Source organism: Mizuhopecten yessoensis, unplaced genomic scaffold (assembly GCF_002113885.1).
Source record: "Mizuhopecten yessoensis strain PY_sf001 unplaced genomic scaffold, ASM211388v2 scaffold11101, whole genome shotgun sequence".
Taxonomy (NCBI): domain Eukaryota; kingdom Metazoa; phylum Mollusca; class Bivalvia; order Pectinida; family Pectinidae; genus Mizuhopecten; species Mizuhopecten yessoensis.
The window spans coordinates 416,897-434,589 of NW_018408880.1; the positions used below are offsets into that span (position 1 = coordinate 416,897).

At 36.1% G+C, this 17,693-nt stretch overlaps 1 protein-coding gene across 1 annotated transcript in view; it reads right to left on the reverse strand.

Annotated features, from left to right (window-relative positions):
* Positions 1–17,693, reverse strand: part of LOC110465774 (U4/U6 small nuclear ribonucleoprotein Prp3-like) — a 30,039-nt gene that overhangs the window by 4,059 nt on the left and 8,287 nt on the right. The window contains exons 7-18 of the mRNA XM_021521848.1: positions 17,073–17,096; positions 16,031–16,124; positions 15,477–15,574; positions 13,934–14,021; positions 13,011–13,112; positions 11,858–11,916; positions 10,180–10,265; positions 6,571–6,714; positions 5,075–5,174; positions 4,408–4,521; positions 2,810–2,928; positions 2,229–2,318 (exon numbers count right to left, since the gene is read on the reverse strand). Coding sequence (XP_021377523.1) covers positions 2,229–2,318; positions 2,810–2,928; positions 4,408–4,521; positions 5,075–5,174; positions 6,571–6,714; positions 10,180–10,265; positions 11,858–11,916; positions 13,011–13,112; positions 13,934–14,021; positions 15,477–15,574; positions 16,031–16,124; positions 17,073–17,096 — 1,118 coding nt within the window. The remainder of the gene's footprint in view (positions 1–2,228; positions 2,319–2,809; positions 2,929–4,407; positions 4,522–5,074; positions 5,175–6,570; positions 6,715–10,179; positions 10,266–11,857; positions 11,917–13,010; positions 13,113–13,933; positions 14,022–15,476; positions 15,575–16,030; positions 16,125–17,072; positions 17,097–17,693) is intronic.

Sequence of the window (17,693 nt, forward strand, 5' to 3'; positions counted from 1 at the left end):
GACGGACGGACGGGCGGACGGACGGACGGACGGACGGCGTGCCAGGTGAGCTAATAAGTCAAGCTCATTCATTTTTACAAACTTAATAGCCCTTCATCCCAGCATGCTACAGACCAATATCACCATCCTGGTCCTTTTGGTTATTAAGACAATTGACCCCCTGTGACCTTGAATATGAGTGGAGGTCATTCATTTGAGCAAACTTGGTAGCCCTACATCCTAGCATGTTACTGGCCAAATATCAACATTCTGGGCCTCATGGTTATTCAGAAGAAGTTGCTTAAAGATTTTAAACATATTTGACCCCTATGACCTTGAATTTAAGTCAAGGTCATTCATTTGAACAAACTTGGTAGCCCTTCATCCAAACATGTTACTGGTCATTTAAAGATTTTGAACATATATATATTGTGATCTTTTTGATGTCAGTTTCCAGACGAAATGACTACTGAGTACCAGTGGAGATAACGTCTCGGGCCAGAGTTTTGTGACCACTGGCCGCATATTTCAGGTTCATTATGTAGTTTTTGCTATAGGGCGGACCACAGACTGACCACATAAGGGAGGTGGCTGCTTATTTCAGGTGACCACTCAAGCAGGTTGACTGTATTTGATTCCTGTGACAATTTGAATAAATGTTGAGGTCATTCATTTTAACAAACTTGGCAGCCCTTCATCCTAGCATGATACTGCTTAAATATCAACATCCTGGGCCTTTTGGTTATTCAAAAAAAGTTGTTTAAAAGATTTTAAACATATTTGACCCCTGTGACCTTGAAAATAAGTCAAGGTCATTCATTTCAACAAATTGGTAGCCCTTCATCCAAGCATGCTACTGGTCTAATATCAACATTCTGGGCCTCATGGTTATTCATCAGAAGTCGTTTAAAGGTTTTTATACATATTTGACCCCTGTGAATTGAATATGAGTCAAGGTCATTCATTTTAACAAACGTTGTAGCCCTTCATCCCAGCATGCTCCTGACCAAATATAAACCTCCTGGTCCTTTCGGTTATTCAGAGGAAGTTTTTTAAAGTTCATTTTTAGACAATTGACCCCTGTGACCTTGAATATGAGTGAAGGTCATTTATTGGAACACACTTGGTAGCCCTTCAATCCAGCATGCTACTGGCCAAATATCATCTCCCTGGGCATTTTGGTTATTAAGAAGTCGTTTAAAGTTTTTAACATATTTGACCCCTGTGACCTTGAAAATGGGTGAAGGTCATTCATTTGAACAAATCTGGTAGCCCTTCATCCGATCATGCTGCTGGCCAAATATCACCATCCTGGTCCTTTTGGTTATTCAGAAAAAGTTGTTTAAAGTTTTTAACAAAGACCCATGTGACATTGATTATGGGTGAAGGTCAACTATTTTAACAAACTTGGTAGCCCTTCATCCCAGTTTGCTTCTGGCCAAATATCATCACCCTAGGGCTTGTGGTTATTAAGACGTTATCTAAAGTAAAATATTGACGCCGGACGCCGCACCAGGTGAGCTTTGGGCCAGGTGAGCTAAAAATGTAAAAGTTTGGAAGAGAAAACCTTCTAGAATATTTTGTTATATATTCCAGGATGCTTCCTTGCTTTATTCCTTTATTGGTATTAAAGTGGCTTCCTGTAAAGTCGATTTGAAAGTATTCAAGTACATCACATGATGCATGGGACATGTTCTGAAGAGAAAACTTTCTCAAACATTTCCTAACATATTCCAGAATGCTGCTTTCTTGTTGCAAACATTTTGGAATAATTTTTGCACCAGTGCTTCTACAAATCAAGCTTCAACAGACCAATGTGTGGTAAACATTACACAACATTTCAAAATTTTCCAAAACGCTTTCATTTCTGAACATGTAAATTTTGAATTGGATTACCGGTTAAGTTCTCTCCCTTAAAACTTGAAATGTATGTGCGATATAATGCCTATAATCTTGTATACCTTTAAAATTCGAATAACCTCCTGGAAAGTTGTTGCCCGTCACAGTAAGGTAACATGCAGTAAAACATTGATACCTTGTTTACTTCCAATATATTTAAATGTCCCTTTTTTTGTTTACTTAGGAGTTCTTTATATATTTCCCTCAGTTTATCTCCAGACCCCTTTATAATGCCAAAATTTCAGTTAACAAATAGTGGCAGTATAACAAAGTTTTAGTGTATATCTTTGATATCTTTTTCCAAAGAGTGTAGTATTACGTCACAGGTATATATTTTACACGAGCCTTACCGTCGTCTTTCTTCTTTCCTTTGTGATGATCTTCCTCCCACTTTATACGATGTAACATCAGTCGTTTGAACTTTCTCTGTTGTTTAGGCCCTACAAATTATACAAAATGTAACATCTAACATTTGGAACCTCTCTGTTGTTTAGGCCCTACAAATTATACAAAATGTAACATCTTACATTTGGAACCTCTCTGTTGTTTAGGCCCTATAAATTATACAAAATATAACATCTAACATTTGGAACCTCTCTGTTGTTTAGGCCCTACAAATTATACAAAATGTAACATCTAACATTTGGAACCTCTCTGTTGTCTAGGCCCTACAAATCATACCCAAGTTTTATGTAAGGACAGCAAGGCCTTATCAATTTCAACTATTACAAAATCTTTTGGTTTGGTTTGTTTGTGTATGTCCCATTAACAGATATTGTCACTTAAAGACACGCCAGGTTTTCGTGTTGGAGGAAAACCATTTTCAAGCAATTTGAGTTACAATTTGAGTTGCATCAGAACCTCGTTCCACCATTAGACAGCTGAGTAACACTAGGATCTACCTCCACTATCAGACTTAGTTCAGACCTACCTCCTTCCACCACGACAGCGTTACAGTCCCTATACAGCACCACAATTCCCGTCATATACAGCTGTTTGGCATTGGTTTCTATCTTAAACTTTTTGGAAGCGTTGGTCAACTCTCGTATCCTGCAAAGACAAAACAAAACAAAACAATTGATTAGCTACTGGTCCTATCAGTGTAAAACATTATTTGTCTATCTGTATGTGTGTCTGGGAAAGGTTTCTTACTAGCTAGTTAAGGAAAAGGATCCTTGCCTAAATTGCAAAAATGTACTGATGAAGAAATAATTCTGCCTGATATTGTCTGTTTTTCATTATACATCTTCTTTTTCAATGAAAGGGACAATTTAGTGAAGTATTTTTTTTTGTTTACATGAAACGATAGAGTATCAACTAACAAAAGTTTATGTAGTTGATAATGACATGACCAGAAGCCAACCATCCAGTGTGGTCAGTTTCATCTTTTGGAAAAGCCTGTGATAAAAATAGCTACGAACAAAATAGCTCAGTATCCGGGCCTTTCAGTGAGAAGTAAACATGTACAGCACTACGCTGTCGACCGACAACACATGTCAGCTATGAGTCTGAGTTCACACATAACACATTCTTGAATTTACACAATACATCGCGAGTAAGAATTATAAGTATCATAATATATACCTCTAATCAGATATTTCTGTTCACATTTGGATTTGAATGAAAACGAACAGGTTCAATTAGAGCATGCACGCATTGAGGTGCATTGAGAGGTGCCGCAGGGAGAATTTCAAACCGCAGAAAGTACGATATCAATAGGTTTAAACGTTAAATAGATCACTCATTTATAACAATGTTTGAAATGCTGTTGGAAGATGATTTTGATTTTGAAGTTACCTATTTTGAAGTTACCTTCTATCATGGGCTGGAAAGACATTTTTGTTAGCTAGAAATTTACCGACAGCTGCCGCTAAATCGTATGGCTGTACAGTTAAGGATTTCTCTGTTACTGATTAAAAACGCCAAGAAAACATTGTCTCTAGTCAATTTCTTGACATGAATTGTCCATAGGGAGTATTAAACTACATAACAATGAAGAGTTTTGTGACAAGGTTATAAAAAAACTTACTTCACTAAATTGTCACTTTAATAGTGTCAATATTTCACAGAAACAAAATAAAAGTAAAAGTTAAATTATTATTTTTTATTTTTATTGAATTTTCTATAATTCATATATTTTACATTTCATCAGTTCAATATAATATATTTTTCTCAATAATTCCGCCGACCTTTAAAAAGACAAGATTTGACATTCTATAATGCAACATTAAGTGGATTTCACTATACTACTTTCATCTCCCTTTAAACTAAAAGTCATGGTGACCGTAACATGTCAAAGTTACATTTCAATGGTCACATGTCCGAACATCTTAGACTTTCTATTTTCACCCTTGAACTAAAAGTCATGGTCACAGTTACAGGTCAAAACGTTAAATGGACTTGCATCCAATTTGTGTTGCAAGACATAACTTTGGATTGACTACATATATTTTGATGAAACATTACACATATGTGGCATCACTGGACCATGTATCATTTGTACCTATACATGAATTACTCCTCACCTACCTGTACACACTAACATGGACACCAAGAGAAACATCCTCCTTTATTTTCTTCGCTTTCTTTTCCTTTCTCTGTTCTGTCGTTAACTTTCTTGCTGCGTTTGTTTCCTCGTGTTGTCTATAAACATAACCATATTGTTATATACAGCCTCTACTAGAGCATCACTATAGCTTTGATAAATCATTTCTGAAAAGAAAAACTTACCCTGCAGGCATTATTCCGTCTTTTCGTATTGCAGAGTTATCTTCTCTTGTGAGCAGGGATTGATTGTTACGTCATTTGTTTGTGAGAGTAGCGTCATAATTTTTTGAGAAAACGACGTAATTTTCTCACATAAACCAATGACATAACAATCAATACCTGCTCACAAGAGAAGATAACTCTGCAATATGCAAAGACGGAATAGAAATAAATAATAAAGATGAAATGAACGAAAAACCATCAACAATAACGTCAGAGTGTAAAAAGTCAGCTGGGTTAGACGACCAGGATTCAAACCCTGAACTTCGAATTGTCATACCATAGCTCTAGCTGATAGAGCTTCCTGGTCAACAAAACTATCCTAGCCCAACTGTACTACAGTTAAATCCGAACGGTAGTTAAGGGGAGCTTATTGTATATAGGAAATAGCTCGGTGCAGTGGGACAGGGATCCTTAATGCGACACTTACTTCTGACGTTTTTCCATCTGAGCGCGAACATGTGCCTCAATCTTTGTAGGATCTTGTACTGCTTCATTTCCCAGAACTCTCATCAGGTTAGCCATTCTTACTGTAACCATTCAAATAAAATTTAAATTCAAAAACAGAGGTCAAATATCATCAGTCTGGCTAATCTCAATGTCAAAAGATACTCATCAAGGGAACAAATTGAGGAAAAAATTGAAGCTAGAGACACATTTTATTAGGTTCATCATCTTCAGACAAAAAAGTCCTACAGCAGTACGCAGTATTTAGTCAATAGCTGACCTATATGCAAAAGCTTAACCAATTACATTACCTGCACTAGTCACGAATTAGCCAGGAATTTATAAGCAAAACATAACTGGGAGAGTACTTTCCTTTCTCTAAGATAAAATGGTCGAATATAGAAAATAAGTGCCAGAACAAACAATGCCTCAGATTGATTTCGTGGCCTCTTAAAACATTTCAATATTGATCAAAGGAAGAAAGCAACATCCATGTGGTTTTTATATATTTATGCATTGGAGAACTTTAAAATCTACGGCAGCAATGTTGGGCGTATGTCTGTATTCCAAGTCCTCATGAGTGGAAGATTGAAGGAGATGACAAAGTCCCATTTTATGTCCCAGGATACAATTACAATGCAGCAACAGTGATACTAGCACCGTACTCAACACCTGGGGATGGGATGGGGCCTATTTATTCTACCTGACCTTTTTTTTTCAATTTAGTTTGTAGATTATGAAAAAAGTGATTGTAAATATGAAATTGCATGACTCGAGCTGCAGTTATTCATCCATAATAGAACTAAATGCAAAAATATTGCCAAGGTCACAGAGGTGAAGGTCAAAGTCACAAAAATATAATGCAACATCTTCTAATGTGTGGAGTTGGGTGACCTTAGCTGCAGTTCTTACTGTAGAACAGGTTATATACTTACACTGGCTTAAATTTCCAAGATTTAGACTCAAAATTAGAAAATAAATTTCCACAGATTCTAATTTTGTAATCTAGATATGTGAAGGAGGTAAATTGTCATGGTGTTTTAGCACAGACAGGGCTCACAGCAAATAAAGTGTTAAATGAACACTCTTGTTTTACAGCATAGTTTGCAATAACAAGTTAGCAAATTTTGTTTAGCAAAACATCAGCGAAACTATAAGATGTCTGATTTAATCTATTTTCAAACATCCTGTATTACGGTTATGAAGTTCATTATCACGACTCATTTTTTAATACACTTGTCATATTATTCTGTGGATCATATTTTTGCGATCACATTATAGACCCAGGAAATTGTGAAAATATCCCTGCAGAAACATCCTGCTATACGTTAGACCGTAACAGACCTAATTGTAAATACCTACCAAACGTGGGGCAGGACGGGACATACAAAAAGGATAGGGGCACTTCTAAGGGATGAGCCACCTATTTATTTATAGTAGGTTAAAAGTAGAGGTCAAAAGCCCAGACTTTCACTATACCTTTTGGCTCTGGAGGGGGTTGTAAACCAAGTCTTATTTTTTCCTGTTCGTCTTTTTGGGCTTCTTGTCTGTTTTGTCGCCTTAACTTTTTCCGCTCTTTCTTTGTTAGGTAAACAGGTATCTCTGGATCTGTCTCTGGTTCAGCTGGAAAGGGAAAATTGATATATAGGTGTTTAAACTGTGTAGTAACCACCCCTCCTTTCATCAGTATACAGACCGAATCTTTAATGAAAACTAGAGGCCCATGGGCTTTAACGGTCACCTGAGTCCTACAGTATTTATTTTTGTTGTTGAAATATGAAGTGGAGATAATGATGTCAATTATCCCTACTAATTTGAGTAAAAAATAGTTATGTATAACGTTAAGTTAAGTTTGTCGGGACCATATGAGTTGATCATTCCTAGACCGAGTTTCAGTTAAATCGGCCTATTAGAACTTGATTTTAAGTTTGAAATATTTATTTTTTCCAAAATGGTGGCCGTGGTCTAACAATTTGCCAGGATCATGAGTTGATCATTCCTACCAAGGTTCAGTGGAACTAAGTTTTAAGTTTAAAATAGTTTTTCAAAATGGCGGCTACGGCGGCAGCCATATTGGATTACTGATCGACCCGAAAAAGAACAACACTTGGTCAGGGAGATGTCAGTAATATTATCAATGAAATCCCATCTACAGTATTTCAGCTTGTGTTGAAAATGTAAACGGACGACTGATAACGACTGAGAGCAATACATCACTTGAGCGAAACCTCAGGTGACCTAATTAACTCCTTTTTCACAATTTTACTGGGTTTTTGTTCTTCAAATTTTATTGTGTTCCAATTAAAAAAAATCATCAATTAGATAAAAATGTCTTCACTTCGATAAAGGGTAGGACAAAATAATATGTCTACATGAAGACATATCCCTTTAACTAACTAGAATGGTACTTTTTGAAGTTTCCTTTTACTACATTCAAAGTTGCAGATTTTCAGTTTCAGAAGTGGATGAAGCGATGGTAGAATGAGTGGTTGTTTTGGTACAGTAAACCCTCATTATACTGCCACCACTTGTCAAGATAAATGTTATCGTTATAAAGGGGTTTGGCAATAATCTGAGGGATTGGTTTGGTTTGGTTTGATTTATAGTATCGTTTAATGTATTATTAACAGCTATGGTCATTTAAGGACGGCCTTCCCTGTGTGCAAGATGCATGCGTGTAGTGTGTGCGTGTGTGTTTTGGAAGGCTGCAATATGTTTGTGTTTGTCTCCTTGTGATAGCGCGAAACTGATGCCGACTTTATAGTGCTACCTCTCTGATACATACTGCCGAAGACACCCTGCAGGACACCCCAGCCGGCCACATTATACTGACAACGGGCAAACCAGTCGTCCCACGCCTACATTGCTGAGCGTTAAGCAGGAGTAGAAACTACCATTTTTACAGATTTGGTATGTCTCGGCCAGGGGACAGAAACCCAAAGCCTTCCTCACAGGGGCGAACGCTCAACTAAAGGCCAAAAGTGAAGCATTGTCAAGGAAGACATTAGGAAGAAGAAAGTTGTTTTGAAAGAAGAGAAAAGACATGATTCCAAATGTTGTGGCCTCTTACGATCATGCAATGGGGGCAGCAGGTACAATTCTTACGCCCTACCTGCAGGGAAGAATCTGAGGGACATGTATAAAAGAATTATTAAGAAAACAAGAAAAAAGGACACTGCAATCAGTTGGCAGTAAACGAGGTGGCACATGAAACAAGGGGCATTAACCATTTCACCCCTAGGTAACTTTAGTAGACTCTACCATACATTTATCTGGGTGAGTCTATAATGGTCTACAGGGGTGAAAGGGTTATATTGAGGTTTTACTGTACATCCCTTTGCTACATACACTAATGCGTTTATATAAATTCAAAAGTGATATATATGTCCCATTTCATTCTTTGAAATAAGCAAAATTCAGAAAATTGAAAAATTCCTACAACAAAAACAAAAAATGGTTCTTATACCTGTACTTGTCAAGAAGCGTCCAGGAATTAATCAGCAAAACAAAACTAGGACATTTTTCTTTCTTAAATAAAATGGTTAAACAACAAAAGTTATTCCCTGAACAAAAAATACCTCAGGTACACAGTTTTGGGTTCTTAAAAGATTTCAACATTGATCTGAGGAAGACAAAGCGGCAATGATTTGATTGTCATACACATCAATGTTGGGCGTATGTCTGTATTCCAAGTCTTCATAAGTGGAAGATTGAAGGAGACGACACAGTCCCACTTTATGTCCCAGGATCCAATTACAATGCAGCAACAGTGATACTAGCACCGTACTCAACACCTGGGGATGGGGCCTATTTATTATATCCCTAATGACAAACGTGTACTGTACCATGTTAACCATGGACTTTTTACCATAGAGACCCAAAGCCCAAAGTTAATTAAGACATTGAAACCTGGCTAACTTGTTCATAATTTTTCATTGTTTTGCCTCTGACCCTTCATTTGCTTTTCTTTGTTAAACATCATGAAGTTGATAATGTGACATTCATGCTCATGAAACAAATCAGTAAAAAGTGACAGCACTGAAAAATATCTCACACATAATTTAATTTTATTCAGTACTATGAAACCTTTTCATAAAACTGCAGCAGCATAATTTATCAAATTTACTACATACTTAAAATTATATTTTTAACTGGGGGGTTTTCAGAACAGTAATGCCATAAATCAGAATTAAAAGGCCAGTAAGAAACATGTCTTTCTTTACTTATGGAAACAAAACCTTAGTAAATTCTCCCAAATTTGTTGTAGTCAGCACTCTGTCATAGAGACCTATGGTCGGCCAAGATATCTGAATATTTGATACAGTGAAACCTATTTAAAGAGACCATTAAAAAGGTCTCTTATCACAGGTTGTCTCTTAATAAACAAAGAATTAACTACAATGGGAAACATTTAAACTGGTCTATTAACACAGGGGCCTCAAAATAGAGGGCTAATAAATAAAGTAAGAAATAAGGGTGCTACATGAGCAGGTTCGATACAGGGGTCTCAAAATAGAGGGCTAATAAAGAAAGTAAGAAATAAAGGGGGTTACATGAGCAGGTTCGACTGTACCAATATTATTGAAAAAATACCCGACTAAAAGATTGTGAGCTACTTCCTTCCACTCTTCCCTTAAGGCACCATTCAGTTGGGTATCTTACATGAAAGGAGAATACTTCAATGGACTGTGTGAACACCAATACTACCTGTACATGTGTAATACCCCATCGTCTACCAATACTTCCTGTACATGTGTAACACCCCATCGTCTACCAATTCTACCTGTAAATGTGTGTTACCCCATCGTCTACCAATACTACCTGTACGTCTGTAATACCCCATCGTCTACCAATACTACCTGTACGTGTGTAATACCCCATCGGCTACCAATACTACCTGTAAATGTGTGTTACCCCATCGTCTACCAATACTCCCTGTAAATGTGTGTTACCCCATCGTCTACCAATACTAACTGTACGTCTGTAATACCCCATCGTCTACCAATCCTACCTGTACGTGTGTAATACCCCATCGTCTACCAATACTACCTGTACATGTGTAATACCCCATCGTCTACCAATACAAACCTGGTGGCTTCATCTGTATGGGATGTTCAACTAAGTTTGTGATGCCGTACAATATGTCGCGCTCAATTTTGACGTCTTCTTCATAACTACACAAATATGAAAACAGAAAATTATATACGATGATATTTTGTTATATTGAAGACTGATTGATTTTAAACTACCTACTACTTAGGGGAAAAATACTAATTGTAGTGGACTGCACCTTCAAAATAACGAAGGTTACGCTCTTAGTATCCATATATTCTATGCACACTTCAATTACATTACGACAGAATCGAAGGCTTAGCATTAGCTATGTGACCGATCGCTAGGCTTATAGACAGTGGTACCTGTACTTTGAAGATTGTCCAAAGAGCTGAGATCAAAACAGTTAAATTTTATCATTCCACTGCCGCTTGATTGCTTTTTATCGTTAATTAATCATTACACTGACATCACATTAATACACGATTTTGCAACAATTTCCAGACTAGTCAACTCATCGTCTGCAAGCTAGCTGGTGCAGGGACTTTGATTCTGTCATGATAGGATAATGGTAGACAAAGTATATGGTGTCCTTTGGATTTTGATGATGCAGGAACTATAATTCAAGTCAATTAAAAGGGCAAAATTTAATCCAAACATTTGACAAAATTCCTACAACAGCCTATGACCATACACAACCAGGATGTTGGTTCTCTCCAATTTTTACTTGACAAGAACCGTTTCACCCCTATATAACATATGTAGGCACTACCATGCATTGATCTGGATGTGTCCATTATGGTCTACAGTGGTAAATGGGTTAACTTGGGTTCCTCATTTTAAACTTGAATCAATGTAAACCAAAGGAATTTCACTTATAAATGTTCGGCGTATGTCTGTTTTCCAAGTCCTCATGAGTAGAAGAATGAAGGAGACGACACAGTCCCACTTTATGTCCCAGGATACAATTACAATGCAGCAACAGTGATACTAGCACCGTACTCAACACCTGGGGAACGTTTTACACTAACACTAGATAAAGAAAGCTATTCCGAAGTCTTTCTCTCCTGATTTATTTCCATGCTGACCATCCACAATAGTAAATGAATTAGTGATACTACTGTAGAAAGTATTTAGTAGTTATAGACGATAGTGCTGCAACGATATGCATACCTCACGATACGATTCGCAGTACAATGCTTACTATACGATACGGATCACGATACAAAAACCTGCTTAAAAGGTCAACTTCATAGTGATTGAGTGCAGGATTTTAATGTGTTTTGTCATAGACTTTTAAAGTAAATACTACAATTTTCTAGTACTTTTGGGTATGACTGCACAGTGAACCGCAACTTTACTGAAGTATTAAAAACATATAAGAACACTTTTTTAAAGTTTGGTTAAAAAATTGATCGATAATTTAAGTACTGTTAGTGTATTGTAATATCGGCAAACAAAACAATTAGATATGATACACAAGAAAGTATACAATATGATATATCGATGCAGACCTAATAAACGATAATCCACGAGTGAAAAGGTGAATCAAATACCAATGTCCCCATGGTTTATATCTTTTATTGATCCAAAACTTCAACTTTTTTAGGTTATTTCTGAGATATACATTCCCAACAAATCTATCCACATAATTATGTAAACAAAGAAATTGAACCACAATAAAGACTTCCGCTATAGCGTTGGTATGTCTTACCTGTCACCAGTGAGGATATAGGCATCCCACCACTCCATGTCAGGGACTTCACCTTCTTGCTGTGTAGGTAAAACAATACACACCATTAAAACTAGAAAATGTCTGTAACACATAAATGCCCCCGCTAATGGAAGGGACGGGACGCAACCAACACTATACATCGTATGCCCCCTCATTTTATGGCAGGGGCATAACAAATATTTAGTCCCAGCAGGGCGAGTTATATCCTAACAAAACCAATATGTGTAGATAAGATATAATATACACCATCATCATATTGCCTTTGTGAAACATCATTGATCTTAGGGAAGCAAAGAATCATGTTTCCTTACCATAAGGGCAATGATATATGAAATTATATGAATCAAAATTGCCGGCTCCATTTATCTCTTCCACTTTTCGAAAGAGTCTGTATCTTTACAATTCTAAACTACCTTACAACTATAATGGTCTGTTCAAAAACATAACAAAATCATAGCCATTTTTACAATTTTTTAAGTTGATGATTGCCTTTTACCTTTTTGTTTGTTTGACGTAATTTCCTTTTAACATGTTTTATCTACTTTTATTGGCCCTAATGACCTCCATTGTATTGATTGGCTGTTAAGAATCATTTAATAATGATCATAATAATAAATCTATTTATCTCAATGACACCTTGGTTGTGGTCTACACTTCATTTTGAGTGATAGTCTACATTTCTATGTAAAAAGTCAGTGAATTGTTCACTAGTATCTTAGAATTTGAAGAAATTCTTTGACCAAAATCATATCCCGTTTCATCAGTTAATTTCCATTCAATGACATTATATTATAAAATCATACATCAAGATATTAATAAATTCATTCTAACCTTTCTTGGGTTCTGTCCATAAGAACTCAAGCTTTTTAACTACCTGGTACATTATTCGTAGACTTTACAGAGTTGTCTCCCTTGTTTTACACGGGTACACAGAGACATTGACCAAGTGACCAAGAAAGCAAATTAACAACGGATATAAATGAATTTGTATAACGTGGTTCTGATGTTCTAGACAAAATTTACAGCAAACATGTTTTAAAATGTTCATAAGGTTATTATTTGGAGGCAGCAAAAGTACATCTCTTTCTGGTACATTCATCAAATTATGCCAATTTATTATATATATACATACTAGTTCTTTCTTTGGAGCCAGTGTCGCTAACTTTGCTGCTGATGCGATTCCAGTCTTCTTGGCAGCATAAGCGATTTCATTTTGTAATCTGTCTAGTTGTGCCTACAATGAGATTGAAACAAGTAAATTAGTGCAATTTTGCATACAATCAATTCTGAAAATAAATAAATAAAAACATTTGCTACTATTATAGTAAAAGGGACTAATTACCGACACATTTAATTAAATAAATAAATGTGTAGATGCAGATAGAATTTTATTAGTGAATTAACAAAATATTTCCTAAAATATAAATGAAGACACCAGAAAATTGGTGCGTCTGTTTTGATTGGATTTGTTTCTTTCACTCACTTAATGATATTGGCTTCCTAAACGATTCCATTTTTTTTTTACAGTTAAACAAGAGCACCGCAAACGGATGCATAATACACCCGTCTGACCCTATCCAATGCACCAAAACTATAACCGAAAAATTGTACGAAAAAAGTTAAGTCCCAAACACGTCCAAAATTTACAAAAATAGGAATTAATTTCCATATTAAATCCATATTGTCTTTGTTAGATCCCACATTAACATCCATGCCAAACATTAGGACAATAACACATGCTCTGACTGAACTGTACTCCACTGAAAAAATCTGCACTAAAACTTTAACCGGACGGATGCAGAAACTATACCAGGCGTATAAAAATGTGTAAATTATTTGTTATGAATGATGATTAAAACTCTGACAAATGTAACAGATGTAAAATGTTAATGGTAGATAACATTTGAGTTAATTCTGTATCGTGTAATCAAGTTAATTAAATTCTAGGGATCCCTGTAGATGTCAGTTGAAAGCAAAATAATGATAACTACAAAATAAATATTTATATGATGATCAATATAAATTATATAAATCAACAAATTCTGTTTCCTGTACCTTTGCCCGAAGCCTGCCAGCCATTTGCTCAAACTTGCCAATTTCGTGGAACTTGAAGGAACGCCTTTGTCTCTGGGCACCCTTGGCCCTGAAACAATATCATATGTACTAACAACTAATAAACCCTGCACAATCAGGTCTGAAAATTACACAACAATAACTTTCAGGTTAAATATTTTCAGTAACATATGATTCATATCAGTTTTGAAATATATAATATCAACGTTTTACTTTAAACGCAAACAACATAATAAACATGTCACAACTTTTCAAGACCGACTGGTCCCTTTGTCAAGCTGTGACTGAGTGAGCAGTTTGTATTGGTTACCTGTACGACAATGTGAAGAAATTGCATGTTTTTTTCTTATGTCACTTGACCTGGGACATTTCAATAGATAGTATAACCCTATAAAACTTCTGTATCAAATAGGCTAGTGGCAGGGTGTAGAAATGGAAATTTTTGATGCTCCGGCAAGCTTCAAATCTAAAGTGTGGAAACACGTCGGGTTTCCATGTATTGACGGCTTATTTATCTCATTTTGTTTATATTTTAAAATAAAAGTGTATCGAATCGAAATAATCGAATCGTGGTACAGATATCGAGATTCGTATCGAATCGAGGGTAAAGAGAAATGTCCCGGGTCGAGTTTAATGCCTACATTGTTTGTGCATAAAGTAAAACTTTGATATTACTATTTCCAGTCATATCTAGAACTCTGCCTACTGCCGGTGGTAATCCCCACCAGTGGAGATCTTATGGCAGCACATACCCCTTAATTCAACAGATTTATAGTACTTGTGTTTCTTAATTTAAGAATGTTGTGTAGCTACCCACAACTCCCATGCCCTTTCCCTGGTGGAATCTAAGATAGAAGTCACATTACAACACAAAGCTTATCAATGATTTACAAGAGATTTCCCTGATTTTAGAGGTGTTTTTAATTGCAATATGCCAGTTGACAATAATTGATCAATTCTTGTTTAAAAACTTGAGTTTTGGTAAAGGGCGACAATAAAACTGCACAACAGACAGAGTTAATGCTGCATACAAGGATCATTTACTTGAAGGACCTGTTGCAAACACTTAACAATTCACCAATTCAAGTACCTTGTATTTTTGAATGTATCATTCACATTTCTGTTCATCTATTTTATTTATTTTTAATTTCCCTGCAATATCAGGAAACAACATATTTATTAATTTCAATCAAATTCTTAAAAAAGACATGCGCAACAAAACTTAAAGTGGTTTTAGCACAGACCTTAAACACTTTTAATTATAGACTGGACAAGCATTTGGAGAACCAGGAACTCCTATATAATTATAGATCTGAGATATGTTAAAGGTCCACGTAACCTCACATTCATCTATTGCTAAATATTTCAGTGTTAGGGAAGAGGATCTTTATAGACCTTGTATCGGTAAATAAACTTAACTTGACTTCTGCCACTGTTACCAAATTCCTAACATGGAGATACAAGAGTGTGACTTGATAATAAATAATGTTTTTATCCCAACAGATTAAGTTACAATGCTACTTACTCCACTCTGGAGTCAAAGAATCGACTTTCGCTGATTTCCTCCGGAGGTTTCTCTATCAAACCTTTGAACTGTTCCCTTCTCTTGGCTCGGATATTTGCCTGAAAACATACAGAAATGTTTTAATCAGTAATAAGGGTTGTTATTCTTGAAGTTGACAGCAATCCTACATCAAATATTTGCTATTATGGGGGGTGGGTACTTAAAATATTGAAGATCTGTTTTATTTATGTAGTAGGTCGCAGGGAAAACCATTTGTGGCTGTTTGAGATCAGAAAAAAGGGCCCTCCCTCCTTACAAACACAAATCTATATTTCTGGAAGAGCCCTGTCAACATTTGTTACAGGTTTATGGCAGTAACATCATCAGTTACACAGAAGTATGTCACCACCTATTATGATTGTAGGGGAGAGGGAAGGGGAGGGGAGAGGGAAGGGGAGGGGAGAGGGAAGGGGAGGGGTGAGAGGAGACACCTACTAGTATATGGATTGATATAACAGTGCATGGGTCTAACATATCTAACATTTTATAACATAATAGGTAAGAAGATGTCTGACCTTGAGCGTGGGGGTATGGTGTTGGAGCTGGACTGCCTGTCCTGTCATGGCGTCGATCGTCCTTCCCTCCTCATCCAGAATCAGGGGCGTCGGTCTACAAACACAGAATAACTTTTGATACCTTTCAGTTCATTCTTTAGTATTTTTCAAAGTTTTCATCAGATAACAACACAACCACAGAAAAGTGAAATGTTTGTATTGATTATATATTTTCAAAGAAACTCTTTGTCAGCCTAAACAAGAGGCCCAGAGGGCCTGTACTGCTCACCTATTTCTTTTGTTAAATAAAACTGACATATAGGTAACTTCAGACCAAATTTGGTAACTGAGATATTGTTGTTTGAAATTTGAAATTTGAATTTTAAAGCTTTTAACCCATATTGACCTTTGACTCAAGCTAGCACTTAAAGTTGACCTTTGACCTCATTACTTCGGGCCAGGTGAGCTACAAACAAACACAAAGCACCTTTTACATTTGCTTTCATTTTAGTGTTTGTCAGCATGAATGGATGGATTCGGTTTTGCTGTTAAGAATCTTGAAAGTAATAAATAAAATCATGTCATCTTTCAAAAACCAACCCAAAATTGATTTAGGTTTGGAGGTAAACATCTTAACAGCAGATGTGTCAAATAAGCAAAACATAAATCCCACTGAAAATATGTTTATAAATACAATTTCATTAACAACATGACAACAATTGTTTGCCCTACCTACAAATGATTAGGATGACATGACTTAACTCTTCCCACAAATCTCAAGACATTTGACAAAGAGCAAGCATGCAATGGGCAAACACAGAAGCCTATTTGTTAACATTTAGTCATCAATGTGGGGATCCCACTCTGGAAATAGGGGCCCTATTAAATTCACATTAATCAGCATTTAAAAATCAACAATACAATACATGCACTCTCTGCAAATAATCTCACATCTTTGGTAACAAGTTTGACATTCAATATCAAATATTTTACAAATCTTAATTTGTAAATGTAGCGGGTAAATTTGTAGATTCTGAATACATTAATAATAATTTGTACTTACTTGTTTTGTAATGGGAGCTGTTTCCTGAAATAACACAAAAGAGCTTCATTACAGGAAAAATACATGTTTTAACTCATTCACCCCTATATATTTCAACTGGACTTGCCCAGTCATTGATTTGGTAAGGTTCAAATGTAACTTTATGGGTGAATGAGTTCATCAGATTTGATATATCATCAGTTTGGTGCTGTATATAAACATGAATTGTTTGTGGGTATTTTGAAGCCATTTACTTGGTTTGTTTTTGTTTAAAGTAATTTAATCTAATTTGCTGTGTTTATATTCATGTTTCCATAGCAACCATAAAAACCACAAATGTTCAACTGTAAAAGACTGTTGGATACTTAAGGATCCCTGTCCCAATGCTCTGTGGGTTTTTCATATAAACAGTAACCTCCCCTTAATATCCGTCTAGATATAACTGTAGCAGAGTTGGGCCAGGTCAGGCCAGGTAAATCAGTCAGTTAGAGCGATATTATAACATGTCCGGGGTTCGAATCGTGGCCTAGCCCCACTGAAGTTTTACACTCTGAATACTGTTACTATTTCTCATATAAGTCCCACAAGTTATTGGTTTTCTGTTCAAAATGTCAGGCCAGATAAAACAGCTTCCAACACTTC